Source organism: Molossus molossus, unplaced genomic scaffold (genome assembly GCF_014108415.1).
Source record: "Molossus molossus isolate mMolMol1 unplaced genomic scaffold, mMolMol1.p scaffold_m16_p_16, whole genome shotgun sequence".
Lineage (NCBI taxonomy): Eukaryota > Metazoa > Chordata > Mammalia > Chiroptera > Molossidae > Molossus > Molossus molossus.
In genome coordinates this window covers 18,896,183-18,911,006 of record NW_023425351.1, presented here as the reverse complement: position 1 = coordinate 18,911,006, position 14,824 = coordinate 18,896,183, and the positions used below count along the sequence as shown (strand labels likewise).

General features: G+C 44.0%; 1 protein-coding gene across 1 annotated transcript; it reads left to right on the top strand.

Moving 5' to 3' along the window:
• The first annotated feature begins 4,208 nt into the window (after nucleotides 1-4,208).
• LOC118631901 (ubiquitin-60S ribosomal protein L40-like) lies at nucleotides 4,209-4,592 on the top strand. The gene is made up of 2 exons (XM_036264498.1): nucleotides 4,209-4,311; nucleotides 4,399-4,592. The coding sequence occupies exons 1-2, from the start codon at nucleotides 4,209-4,211 to the stop codon at nucleotides 4,590-4,592; spliced, it is 297 nt and encodes a 98-aa protein (XP_036120391.1).
• Nucleotides 4,593-14,824: the final 10,232 nt, after the last annotated feature.

Here is a 14,824-nt window from a genome sequence, read left to right as displayed (position 1 = left end):
TACGAAAGATAAGGCTGAAGGGAAATAGGATTAAGGAAGCCTGTCAAAAGAGTTTGCACTTAATTTAAAAGACAAAGGGAAAAGGCTACTACTCTGTGTTAAAAAGAATAGGATTCTTTATAATTTGATTGCAATTTAATTAGTGTAAATTCAGCTCCAAAAACTGATATTTGATTAAGTTATTGGAAATTTTTAAGGTATGTTTGGACAACTTGGTTTGTGAATCTTCATTTATAACTGTAAACTTATGAAAATTAAACACAGATTAAGTATATCTGATAACTTCCAAATTGAAATGTAGTGTAACTATAAAAGCACAATGGATTTTGAAGCTCAGTATGAAGAAAGAATATATCTTATTCATCATTCTGATGTGGATTATACTTTGCAATGATAATATTTTGGGTTCTTGGGTTAATTTTAGCCCAGCTGGTCTGGATTAGTGGTTTGAGGGTGGCCCATGGGCTGAGAGGTCCCAGTTTGATTCCTGGTCAGGCACATGCCCGGGTTGCAGGCTCGATCCCCAGTAAGAGGCATGCAGGAGGCAGCTGATCAATGTTTCTCTCTCACATCAATGTTTCTCTCTCTCTCTCCCTTCCTCTCTCTCTAAAATCAATAAAAACATATTTTAAAAAAATAGAATAAAATATTTTTTTAAAAATGCCCTGTCTGGTGTGGCTCAGTTGGTTGAGCATGTCCCATGCACCAAGAGGTCATCGGTTTGATTCCCAGTTAAGGCACATGTCTAGGTTGTGGAATTAATCCCCAGTAGGGAGCATGCAGGAGGCAACGAATCAATGTTTCTCTTTCTCCCTCTCTCTTCCTCTCTCTAAAATCAATTAAAAATATTAAAATGTTATAAAAATGGGGAGATTCCAAGATGGCAGCAGACTAAGTGGAAGCTACACTGACCTTCTCCCAGGTTCAAACTGGAATTATAACTAAAATATAAAGAAATCATCCTGAGCCCTGGCTGGTTTGGTTCAGTGGTTAGAGCGTCGGCCTGCGAACCGGAGAGTCCCGGGTTCGGTTTCCACTAAGGGCACGTACCTCAGATGTAGTTTGTCTCTGGCCCCGGTTGGGGTCATGTGGGTGGCAACCACTCGATGGGTCTCTCTAACATCAATGTTTCTTCCTCTCTCTTCCTCCCTCTCTCCCTCCCACTCTATCTGAAGATAAATGCAAAAATGCCCTCGGGTAAGGATAAAAAGAAAAAAAAAAAATAAAGAAATCATCCGGAATAATCAACTGAAAACTAGCTGGAGAGAACCCTTATAACCAAGAACATAAAGAGGAGCACACATCGCCATGGCTGATTTGGCTTAGCGGTAGAGTGTTGGCCCACAAACCAATAAGTCGTGGGTTTGATTCCAGCCAAGGGCATGTACTTTTGTTGCAGTTCATCCTGGGCCCTGGTCGGGGTCATGCAGGAGGCAACCAGTTGATGTGTCCCTCTCATGTCAATGTTTCTCTTTCTCTCCCTTTCTCTCCTGCCCACTCTATCTGAAGATAAACAGAAAAATATCCTTGGGAGAAGATTAAAAAATTAAAATTAAAAAGAAGAAGAAGAGGAGCGCACATCAAGACTGGTGGGAAATGTGGAGGCATGAGAGGACTGGCTGGGCTCCCACGGCAGCAGCTGACATGCTGAAGGGATATCTCCGCTGTGGAGGTTTCCCCCTGAGAAGTCTTGCGTCTAAACCCCAATCTGGGCTCCTCAGCCCCGAGTAACAGAACCAGGAAAGGTGTCCACATAACATCTGGCTGTGAAAAGAACTGGAGAATCTGTCTGACGCCAAGAGGTGGCTAGAAACATAGGCACCCTCTTAAAGGGTCAATGCACTTAATTGCATTTTCAGCCACTCTCCTTGGGCTCTGGCAGAGGGAAGGCAGTGTGGACTAGAGCTGCATGATGAGAGTCTGGGATTGGTGGCTCTGGGGAGAGAGCTGAGAGGACAGCTGCCAGGATCCCTGTGCGGAGTCATTCTCCCATGCTGCAGTAGCCATCTTTTGCAGGCAGAACTTTACCATCCAGGCAACTTTAGCCTGGGAGGGAGCAATAGTTCCACCCATTGGAAACCCTCTCACCCCACCCCATGGACTTTATGCACTGCTGAAGACTACAGCCCGAGGCTCATTAAGTGACTGAGACTAACAGTCAGCCTGCAGGCAGAGACAGATTTCTGCATGCTTTGAGTCTTTGCCTGCCCTGCTCCTGGGCCCAAGGCTAGTAAAAGCAGACCTCAGTGGGCAGCTTGGTTCTTTTCACACACACTGAACCCCAGCAGAGAAAGACACAAGCTGTGGATCACTGACAGCCCCAAACAGGATACTCAGAGCCAGTCACAAATAGCATCTGACATTGGTCTGCACCAGAGACCCTACGAAGAGGCCCAAAACCAATAAACCCAGTGGCCAGACAACAGCAGAGCAGGATCCAATAAGCTTCACAAGCAGTATATCCACATGTACATCTTGGCAGGCTCCAAACCCTGCTGAGTCGATTTTCACTTCATGTGATAACACCTCTCCAGCTGCCTGCATGGTGTTGGCAGTTGAGCCTCACTGTCAGCCAGCCTGAGGATTGAGGCCATGTATAAATGGGCCAATATCAATCAAAACTCCATTACAACATGAGGGCCACACAACATGAACAAAGGACTTTATTAGAGCACCCAGGTCTGGTTATCAGTGAGATTGCACCAAAGGTTCCCACAGGTCACCTACTACTTAAGGCCACACTACCAAGATTTGTAGTCATAGCAGATCTACCTAATACATAGAAACAAACTTAAACAGGCAGTCAAATGGGGAGACAAAGAAACAAGTCCCAAATGAAAGAACAATAGAATTCTCTAGAAGAAAAGCTAAATGCAATGGAGATAAGCAATTTATCAGCTATAGAGTTCAGAGTAATGATTATAAGGATGCTCAACAGTACAAAAAAGACATAGAAATTATGAAAAACAACCAGTCAGAAATGAAGAATGACATAGCAGAAATAAAGAATACACTGGGAGGAATAAATGGCAGATTAGAGGAGGCTGAGGATCATATCTGTGATTTAGAAGATGGAATAGAAAAAAATCTCACAATCAGAGAATCAAAAAGAAAAATTAAATACAGGAGGACAGTTTAAGGGAGCTGTGGGACATGAAACATAAAAATATCCACATCATAGGAATACCAGAAGAAGGAGAAAGTAATTAATGAATAAAGAATTTGTTTGAAGAAATAATGGCAGAAAACTTTCCTAACCTGGTAAAGGAAAAAGTCATACAAGTTCAGGAAATACAGAGAGTCACAAGCAAGAAGAACCCAAAGAGGCCCATGCCAAGAAACATCATAATTAAGATGCCAAAAGTTAAAGACACAAAGAGAATCTTAAAGGCAGCAAAAATAAAGAAATTTATTATCTACAAAGGAGTTCCCATAAGGCTTTCAGCTTACTTCTCAACAGAAATACTATAGACCAGAATGGAATAGCATGAATTATTTATGGTAATGAAAAACAAGGATGTGAAACCAAGACTACTCTATCCAGTAAGGCTACCATTCAAAATATATGGTGAAATAAAGAGCTTCCCAGCTTTGCCCCCACCCCCAAAAAAAGGCTACAGGAGTTTATTGCCTCAAAACCAGCATTGAAAGCAATGTCAAATGGACTGCTATAATAAGAAGAAATAGAGAGAGTGAGAAACATAGTCATAAAGAATTAAAGTGGCAATAAATAAGTATCCTTCAACAATAATGATAATGTAAATGCATTAAATGCTCCAAGCAAAAGACATAGGGTAGCTAAATGAATAAGAAAACATGACCCATATATATGCTCTCTACAAGAGAACCACCTCAGAACAAAAGACTCACACAGGATGAAAGTGAGGGGTGAGGGGGGGGGAATTTTCCATACAAATGGAAACAAAGAAAAGGAAGGGTAGCAACACTTATATATGACAAAATAGACTTCAAAGCAAAAGCTAGAACAAGAGACAAAGAAAGTCACTACATAATACTAAAAGGATCAGTACAACAAGAGGATATCACCCTGGCAAACATATATGCACTCAATATTAGAGCACCTAAATATATTTTAGAGAAGGTCAGTGGTGGTGTTCATGTGAGCTTGGAGGGATGGAAGGAAACAGGCACTGAGGTGGGCATGCAGTACTCACTATTTTGTCCCAGCCTCCCCAGCAGATGCAGAGATGCAAATCTTTGGGAGGACCCTGACTGGCAAGACCATCACCCGTGAGGTTGAGCCCAGTGACACCACTAAGAATGTCAAGGCTAAAATCCAAGACAAGGAGGGCATCCCACCTGACCAATAGCATCTGATTTTTGCAGGCAAATAACTAGAGGATGGCCACACTCTCTCAGACTACAATATTCAGAAAGAGTCCACCCTGCACTTGGTGCTTTGTCTGAGGAGTGGCATCATTGAACTCTCCCTCCACCAGCTTACCCAGAAGTACCACTGTGATAAGATGATCTGCTGCAAGTGTTATGCCCACCTGTACCCCCGTGGTGTCAATTGCCATAAGAAGTGCGGCCACACCAACAACCTTCACCCCAAGAAGAAGGTTAAATAAGATTCCTCTACCACCTCCTCAGGCCCACAAGGCAGCCTTCTGCCTGAACTCTGTGACTCTGGAACCTCAGTAAAGTTTCTCTTTTATTGAAAAATATATGTATATATTTTAAAACTCTTGAAAGACTTCAAGGGAGAGATCAACAGTACTATAGTCATAGCAGGGAAATTTAACACCCCACTGACTTTACTGGATAGATCTTCCAGACAAATAATCAACAGGGAAACAGTGACCCTACATGATACATTAAATCAGATTAATTTAATTAATATTTACAGAACATTTCACCCCAAAGTTGCAGAATATACATTCTTCTCAAGTGCACATGGGACATTCTCAAAGATAAACCATAAATTAGGACACACAATAAGTTCAAAAACATTGAAATAATTTTAAGCATCTTCTCAAATCACAATGACATGAAACTAGGAATCAACTATAATAAAAACACTCAAAAACATTCAAACACATGGAGGCTAAATAACATGTTATTAAACAATGAATGGGTTGCCAATGAGACCAAAGAAGAAATTTAAAACTTTCTGGGAACAAATGAAAATGAACACACAATAACCAAAAATCTGTGGGACACAGAGAAAGCAGTCTTGAGAGAGTAGTTCATAGCACTACAGGCCTACCTCAAGAAACAAGAAAATACTCTAATAAACTATCTAATCCTACAACTAAAAGAATTAGAAAGAGAACAACAAGAAAAGCCCAAAGTAAGTAGAAGAAAGAAAACAATAAAGATCAGAGTGGAAATAAATGACATAAAGACTTAAAAAAAATACAATGATCAATGAAACCAAAACCTGGTTCTTTGAAAAGATAAACAAGAATGATGAACCTCTAGCCAGACTCATCAAAAAACAAAGAGAGAGGACCCAAATAAATAAAATCAGAAATGAAAGAGGGGAGGTAACAACTGACATCACAGAAACAAAGGATCATAACAAAATATTACAAACAACTATATGTCAACAAATTGGGCAAAATGGACAAATTCTTAGAAAAATACAATCTTCCAAAACTGACTCAAGAAGAATCAGAAAACCTGAATAGACCAATAACAACAAATGAAATTGAAGCAGTAATATAAAACAACTCCCAGCAACAAAAAAGAAAAGAAAAAGAAACTGGACCAGATGGCTTTACAGTGTAGTTTTATCAAACATTTGTGGAAGAACTAACACCTATACCCCTCAAACTATTCCAAAAAATTCAAGAAGACTTCCAAGCTCTTTTCAGGAGGCCAGCATTATCCTAATTCCAAAAGCAGATAAAGACACTACAAAAAAAGAGAGTTAAAGGCCAATAGCCCTGATGAACATAAATGCCAAAATCCTCAACAAAATATTAGCAAATCAGACCTAGCAATATATTAAAAAGATTATTTACCATGACTAAGGGGGATTTATTCCAGGGATAAAAGGCTGGTACAATACTTGCAAATCAATAAATGTGATACATCACATGAACAAAATGAAAGATAAAAATAATATAATCATATCAATAGGTGCAGAAAAAGCATTTGACAAAATCCAGCATCGATTTTTGATAAAAACTCTCAGCAAAGTGAGAATAAAGCAATCATACCTCAACAGAATAAAGGACATATATGACAAACCTACAGTCGATATCATCCTCAATGGGCAAAAACTACAAGAACAGAAACAAAACAGGGATATCCACTTTCACCACTCTTATTCAACGTAGTACTAGAAGTCTTAGCTACAGTGATCAGACAAGAAAAAAATAAATAAAAGACATTCAAATTGGAAGGAGGAAGTGAAACTGTCATTATTCACAAGTGACATCATATTGTACATAAAAAACCCTAAAGAAATCGATGACATTTTTATACACCAATAATGAACTCTCAGAAAAAGAAACTAACAAACAACCCCATTTACCATTGCAAAAAAACTAAGATTCTTAGGAATAAACTTAACCAAGGCAGTAAAAGACCTGTAGTCAGAAAACTACAGGATATTGAAAAAAGAAATAGAGGAGGATAAAAATAAGTGGAAGTATATACCATGTTCATGGATTGGAAGGGTTAACATCATTAAAATGTCCATACTACCCAAAGCAATCTATAGATTCAATGCAATGCCTATTAAAATACCAATGGCATATTTCGCAGATTTAGAACAAATACTCCAAAAATCTGTATGGAACCAAAAAAGCCCTCGAATATTCACAGCAATCTTGAGAAAGAATAACAATGTAGGAGAGATAATAATACCAGATATCAAAGTACATTACATAAATCACTGTAATCAAAACAGCCTGGTAGTGGCATAAGAATAAGCATATTGATCAATGGAATAAAACAGAGAACCCAGAAACTGACCCAAACCATCATGCTCAATTAATATTTGACAAAGGAGTCAAGAGCATACAATGAAGTAAAGACAGTCTCTTCAATAAATGGTGTTGAGAAAATTGGAATGGTACATGCAAAAAATAAAACAAAACAAAACTAGACCACGAACTTACACCATACACAAGAATAAACTCGAAATGGATAAAAGACTTAAATGTAAGTCATGAAACCATAAAAATCCTTGAAGAAAACATAGGCAGCAAAATCTCAGACATCTCATGTAGCAGAATTTTTACCAATATATTGCTTAGGGCAAAAGAAAAAGGAAAAATAAACAAATGGGACAACATTAAAATTAAAAGCTTCTGAACAGCAGAAGAAACCATCAACAAAATGTAGAGAGATCCCACTGTTATGGGAGAACATATTTGTCAATGACACATCTAAATGATAAGAGGTTAATTTTAAAAATATATGAAGTACTCATACAACTTAACAAAAGGAAGACAAAATATCAAATTTAAAAGTGGGCAAAGTATCTAAATGACACTTCTCCAAAGAGAACATACAGATGTCTAAAAGACATGAAAAAATGCTCAAGGACACTAATTATCAGAGAGATGCAAATTAAAATCACAATGATATATCACTTCACACCTGCCAGAATGAACAAACAAGGGCTAGCGAGAATGTGGAGAAAAGGGGACCCTCATTCACTGTTGGTGGCAATGCAGACTGGTACAGCCACTTTGGAAAACACTATGACGTTTCCTCAAAAAATTAAAAATGGAATTGCCTTTTGACCCAGAGGTCCCACTTCTAGGAATATATCCTAAGAATCCTGAAACACCAATCAGAAGAATATATGCACCCCTCTGTTCATAGCAGCGCTATTTACAACAGCTAAGATCTGGAAACAGCCCAAGTGCCCATCTGTAAAGTAGTGGATAAGAAAGCTGTGGTTCATGTACACAACAGAATACTATGCAACTGTGAAAAAGAAGGACCTCACCTTTTGAAAAAGCATGGAAGGACCTGTAGAGTATAGTGCTAAGTGAAAGAAGCCAGTCAGAGAAAGACAAGTACTACATGATCTCACTTACATGCGGAATATAATGAACAAAATAAACTGACAAACAAAACAGATCCAGAAACATGGAAGTAGGAAACAGACCGACAAAGCTCAGAGGGAAAGGCGGAGGCAGGGCGAGAAGAGATTAACCAAGAACTTACATGCATATATGCATAGCCCATGGACACAGACAATCGTGCAGTGGAGGCCTGGGATGGGAAGCAGGATTGGGGTGGAGAGGGTCAATGGGGGTAAAAACAAGGGACATCTATAATACTTTCAACAATAAAGATAAATTTTAAAATAATAATAAAATAAAATGTTATAAAAATGAAAACAAAAAAGGACAAAGGAGAGCCTTTGAAGGTCCTTGAGCTGGGCTGTCACAGGATTAAAGATGCATTAAAATAATAATAACAACAACTACTTTGAGGAAGTGTGTGAGACAGATAGCAAGGAGAGGCTAAGTTAAGAAAGTCCACTGAAAGATTTTTTAAATGCTACATCAGAAATGACCTGAGTCAGAGACCCGGAAATAAGCCCTTCACCCCCCAAACATGGCTTGGAAGTGGAGTCTCTGTTCTTAGGGATGTTTACACTGGGCTAACACTAACCCTTAATCACTCCCCAAATACTCTACAGCCAGGAAGTTCTGGGTTCAATTGGGAGGGGTCAGTTACTGTGAAGGGTCAACGGGTACCCTAAAAGGTCCTGGACCAAGCCTGACCTCTGGTTTGAGCCGGAGGAAAACCTGACAAAGTGTGTTACTGCATCTTGGGCTGGAATTTAACCTTGGAAGCACAGCCTTTGTCGCTGGCATAAGAACTGTTTTGCATTTGATGACATTTTCAAAATGGTGTGAAAAAACCTTGACGTTTTTATTAGAAAATCTATAAAGCCCAAACAAATGGTTTCATGCTGCTGTGCCTCATTCTTCATAGGTTCATCAGCAATCCATCATCCCTCCCACTCCCCACCCGTGCCCTCCTTCTCCCCTTGAACCCATCAGCAACAACATCTTGCCCAGGAACAAAGGACTCCTCGGAGAAGCCCTTTCAACCTCAGTCGTCCTTTGCCCCTCAACTCTTACCCCTTAAATCAACCTCAATCCCTCCATGTTCACTGGCTCCTTTCCTGAAAGGCGAGACAATGTTGTCACCTCCTTCCAGAAACTCTTCCTCTCCCTCTCATGACACTGAATTACAGAAGCTTGACCTGCCTCCTCTTTAGTCAGAGATGGAACTCTCCTTCTCCGGTCTACCTTCCATGTGATTAAACTTCCAGTTTGAACCAAATGATTGAGCTCAGAGAAAATAAATGAAGGCTTCGTCTGAAAAAAATCTTTCTGAGATGGCCTATCTCACTTTCAACTGGCCGCATCCACACTCACTCCATCTGTGGCCCCTCCCACTTGTGCCTTCCTCTCCCTGAAACAGATGGTTGTTGGGCTTGCCCTCGCCCACCGCCGCCCTGCTGACCCCTCCTGTCTCTGCTGCCGACCTGGCAGCGCGGGCCCACAGGTGCTCCGGCACGGGGATTGCTGCTTGCTTACTGGACCCTGTCACTTTGTTTGCATTTCTGAGTAGGAGGCCTCTGCCAACACCATCATCATTTTCTTGGTTCTCCACCTAGCTCCTTCTTGCTTACTTCGTTTAATCATCTTTTCTCTGTGTTCTGCTTTATGCACCTATTTATTTATTTCTTCAAATTTGTTAAGTAATCACGATAGGGCAAGTCATGGTTTGGCGTGAGTTTCAGCTTATGACGTTTCCATTTCCTTATTTAATCTTCACAATATCCTTATGAAATCAGAGGGTGGACATGATCACTGGCTCCATTTTAAAGATGATAAAGTGGAGGCTCAAAGAGGGCAAATTCCTTTTGTTGGGCTCCCGGCTCATAAGGGTGAGATGCAGGTCTTCAGCCTTCAAATCACACCTTTCTCCCCTCCCCACCGTTTCACTTCCTCATGGGCTGCTATGCTGCATTCTCGTTTCTGATGTCTGGCCTCTCCTGGCCCTCCATTCCTCCGCTTGGCTCGGCTTCACCCACATCGCTTCCTCTCCTCTTCGTCCTCTGCCTGAGCTCCTTCTGCACAGGCCCCGCCAGCCAGCAGCCTTGCACACTCAGCTGACAGGAACAAAGCAGCTCTGTGCCCTCTCAGAGCTAACTGCCTGGTTTGCATGAGCTCTTTAGAGGACTGTGATCTGCAATGCAGCCATTGGCCCTCTTCCACCCTCTCTGCCACATCCATCTCACACGCGCCCATCATAACCCAAGACACCCGCCGCCAACTGGCAGGACAGTCCCCTGTGTTCCCAAACCACCGTGGACTGGAGAGCCTTGAAGGCCCATGTGTGTTCCCCATCCCCAGTGTTTTGTAGCACTCCCTGGGAGCAAACAGACGGGGAGGGGAGGAAGCCCAGCAGGCTGATTCCAGCAGCTCAAGAATCTACCTGCTCCTACTCAACGCATCAAGTGAGACAGTCAACAACCTGTGTTACAGAAGGGAAAAGATGCCAAAAAATTAAAAAGTGACTGCTTTTTTGTGGGTTTTTTCTTTTTAACCAGAGAACTTTGGAGTCATTTATTGATCCCTCTGCAATACCAGGAATAGACCCAAATAGCAGGAACTGCAGTAGTGCTCTAAACACACAAATTAGCTCGGGGCAGCGGCAGTGAATAAAATTCCTGTGTACCCCATGCCTGGCAAGAACTCTTTCTGTCCCCTAATCGACCTCCTGTGTGACAGTAGCCAAACAAGTCAGCACACAGAGCCATGTGGGAGAGCGATGCCCTCATCCTGGTGGCTCACCCCAGGGACCATCATCACGGGGAACTCCTTTGTCTTCATAGGAAACTTCAGTCCAGTATCCTGGTATTGCATGCAGCTAGGACACTAAGGTCCAATAAGGTCACCAAATGGGTGAAGCGGGGTCGAGCTTGCGGATAATCCCACGTTACCTAGAAGCCGGTGGGCAGTGGGGGAGGGCTAGCTAGCCAGACCTCCTAGAATGACAGCACCTCTCCCTCTCCCTGTCTTCCTCTCAGATCACTGCCTCCTAACAGCCTTGGCACTCTGAGCACAGGAGTAGGGCCAGCCCCTCTCATCGAGCCGTATGTCCTCCTCAGAGAGCACGCAAGTAGGAGTGACTACACGGGTTCTTTCTTATGGGAGACGATAGGCAAATCTGACTCTCAGTGCCTCAGCCTTTTTTTAAAAGGTGATGCCTTCCTTCCAAACCTTCCCAATTTTCCCACCTTTCTACACTCACACACATACACTCACACTCATACACTCACACACGCACACACTCACCCAAGCACCCTGCAGGCTGGTAAGAATGCCAAGAGAGCTGTGAGGTCTTTCCAAGAACTCTGCATAAATATTCAGACATCTTTTGACCATGACCACACGGCGATGGAAGGTGGTTCTGTACTGTTTGAGAGAGAATGCCGTAGGTTATTCCCAGCTCCAGAAGACAAAGCTTGGCTGCAGCTGGAGTCAAGTGGCAAGCTTACCTTTCATTGGCGCCCAACTTCCACAGACGGCGGAGAGGGTGCGTTGGCCTGCGCTGGGCACTGCCCGTGGCTTCAGGAAGCCATCCCCTTCGCTGACAGGCAGCCAGACACTTGTTCCCTTAGCAACATGGGAGAGTTGACCATGGGAGGGGACTGGGAATACTGGTGGTTGGCCACCCTCATCCCCATTTGATTTGATTCTAATCAGAATGGATTTAACAAATGTGAAATACGTATATTAGATATAAACGCTAATTGCCACCACTGCCAGGATCCCCAGCCTGTCTGCCCACTCTCCGGAGCTCCTTGAGGGCTTCTCCTCATTAGAATTTCCTGAGTTCCGCTCCGTCCTTGCAAGCCATCTGGCCTCTTGGTACTCAGCTGTAGTCTGCCCTCCCCCGCCTCACGCACCTGAGCCTTCACCATCCCCCACCTGAAGCAAATCCATTCATCAAGAAAATCTAAACTTGCAACCAAAATGTTCCTCCAAAATCCAGAATTATGTTTTCTTTTAAATCTCTATTAAGTTTCATCTCTCATTTTTTCTTTAATTCATTATTTATACTCTTGGCATACACATTGCTGTATACTGAAGAAGAAAAGTCTACCTCCGCTTCATCCTTGTGCCCAATTAGCTGAGGCCGTTTGCCGCAGAGGTGTGCCTCTTGGACATTTATAATTGTCATTAACCAGGAGAGCAGAGGAGGTCAGAACGCAGAGGCCTTGGAGAGTCAAAGGTAGCAGGTGACCGCGCACGGGCTTGAAAGCCTCTGTCTGCTTCTCCCCAGAAGAAAGCTACGTGCCAACGAGCAAGTCCTTGCTTGCAGTCATTAACCCTGGCCAGAGGGACACTGTGAGTGACAGAGAGCCACCGGGGCGCCACTCGGCAGAATGAATAAGCGGTGATGGCATGTGTGGGATGCAGGCTCCTGAACGCAGGAGAGAGGCGACGGAGGAAGGCCCAAGAGCCATAGCTGTGCTGCTCCGAGACCCGGCTCGGCGGGCCCGGCCAGAGGATTTTCGGGAGAGCCTTTCACTTTTCTCATCTTTGGAACCAAGTAGCTCTTTCCCCTTCTTTCTTCATTTTTACCAGTGTGGATGCCGCTGCTTTTGTCCAAGTAAAGAAATATTGAAACGCTATTTTGTAAGATATCACAAGCAACCCAAGGGCTCAGGGCAGATGCGCCTTTATTCATGAGAGGACAGTTGTGACCTTGTGCTCCAGGGACACAGGGCCTGGGCCCAGCAAGCACAGGCTCCATGCGACAGAGATGACGTCCTAGCATCCCTGACACCCTGTGACCTGAGGAGAGTCGCAGAGCCTGTCTTCTGTTCGCAGGGCTATTGCTATCGCCGCAGGGGGAGTGTCGCTCTCGTTCCTTGGCCTTGCCGCGGGGTGCAGGGGTGCAGCAGGTGAGCCTGCAGGGCGCAGGGCACGGGGGCAGTGCTGTGAGACAGAACAGCCACGCCCCAGCTGCCAGGGCAGCCGCTCCCTCCCTCTCACGAACCACAGGTTTCTCAGCAAAATACAACAAAGCAACAGTGTGTCGACATATTTAACCAGCACTGACCAAAGGCCCGCTGCAGGCCAAGTGTTAACAGACAACTTCTCACTTAGCCTTCTGTTGTGGGCTGCATGATGCCCTCTCCTCCTCCCTGCCCCTCCCCCCCAAATTCATATGTTGAAATCGTAATCCTCAGTACTTCAGAATGTAACTGTATTTGGAGAGAAAGTCTTTAAAGATGTAGTTAAGCTGAAATAGGCTGCGAGGATGGGCCCTGATGCAATCTGACTGGTGTCCTTGTGGGAAAGGAGTTTAGGACACAGCCCGAGGGAAGACCACGTGAAGACACAGGGAGAAGGTAGCCGTCTGCAAGCCCAGGAGAGGCCTCCAAGGAAACCAACCCTGCGAACACCGTGATCTCAGATGTCCAGGCTCCAGAACTGTGAGAAAGCGAGCTTCTGCTCGTCAGCCCCCCGCCTGCGCATTTTGTATGCGGTCCCGGCCGGCTAACGCGCCTCCCCAGCAGCCTGTGTTCAGGTTAGAAGCGGTGACCAAAGGCACAGGGTCGACAGTAACCGCGCGGAATCGACAGGATGACAGGGAAGAGCAGGAAGGACCCCACGTCTCTGGCTTTCACTGGGGGACTTTGAAAAGACAGTGCAGTTTCCCAGCCCCTGAAGACAGGGAAAGCACTGGACAAAATGTCCCTCTCCACAGATGAGCATGTGTCCCTTAAACCTGCCACCCCAAGAGAGCTCTAGAGAAATCACTGGTGGCGAGGTCAGTGAGGGGCTGCAATGAGGCTGGCCCATCTCCTGTCATTCGGGAGGAGTGCCCTTCTCTCAGAATCCCAGCTCTTTGAGGACATCATCACTAGCTCCACACTCCTTTGAGTGGTGCATGTTACATATTACACATTACACATTACATATTACATGCATGTTACGCCAGATAATCCTCACCACTGTCCCTTGAGCTCAGGACAATTGGTATTCCCGTTTCATAGCTGAGAGGCCCGAGACCCAGAGGTGAAGTAGGGGCTCAGGGTCACCCGCCAGCCAGAGGCACGTGGGATGAGGGCCCCGGTCTGCCCACTGAACAAAACTGCTTTGGAGGGTAAGGTCCCGGAGAGGAATTCCACGCTCGGGACTTTACAGAAAAAAAGCAAAGCCTATTCCAAACCGACAAGATACAAACTAAATGGGAAGAGATTCTGTAGTTTTGGGAGATGCTGTAAATCTCTTTTCGATGTTCTGGAAGGTCAATGAGGGGCCAAAGTCCCAGTGGTGGTAGTAGCCTCCCCTCCCTACTCAGTGGGACCAAGGTTATTTTTACATGAAATGTAATGGAAATTGCATAAAGGAAGGAAAAAACCCACAACTTTCCAGATGTTAGCAGTCTTTCTTATCCCCTCCTGACACCCCTGTGAGGTAGAAGAGGGGTATTTCTGTAACTTTCACTCACCCTTCTTTCTCCCCAATAGTGAAAATGAGGTTCGAGGAAGCAAATGATGTGCTCACAGTCCAGGCGGTGACAGGGCACCTCCAAGGGTTTCAGTGACCTCCCCTAACCCCACTCCTCACCCACCTCCAAACTGATGCGGTTTCTACACAACACCCCCGTGCTCCCTCCTGGCTCCCCTGTGCCACAGGCCAGCTCTCACAATGTCACGCTTTTCTCTTCTTCATTCATCTGGCTGGTGTGAGGCCCGCAAGATGTTTAGTCTTTCTTAAATCTACAGACTTTCAAATCCTCAAAAAACTATGAAGTTTGCTCAGAAAGGAAACATGACATGAAGATCTCC

Bases quoted from the DNA above. Each gene is read 5' to 3' on its own strand.
- LOC118631901 (XM_036264498.1), top strand. From the start codon at position 4,209: ATGCAAATCTTTGGGAGGACCCTGACTGGCAAGACCATCACCCGTGAG. The intron at 4,312-4,398 runs GCATCCCACCTG...ATATTCAGAAAG, and splicing joins TAAAATCCAAGACAAGGAGG to AGTCCACCCTGCACTTGGTG.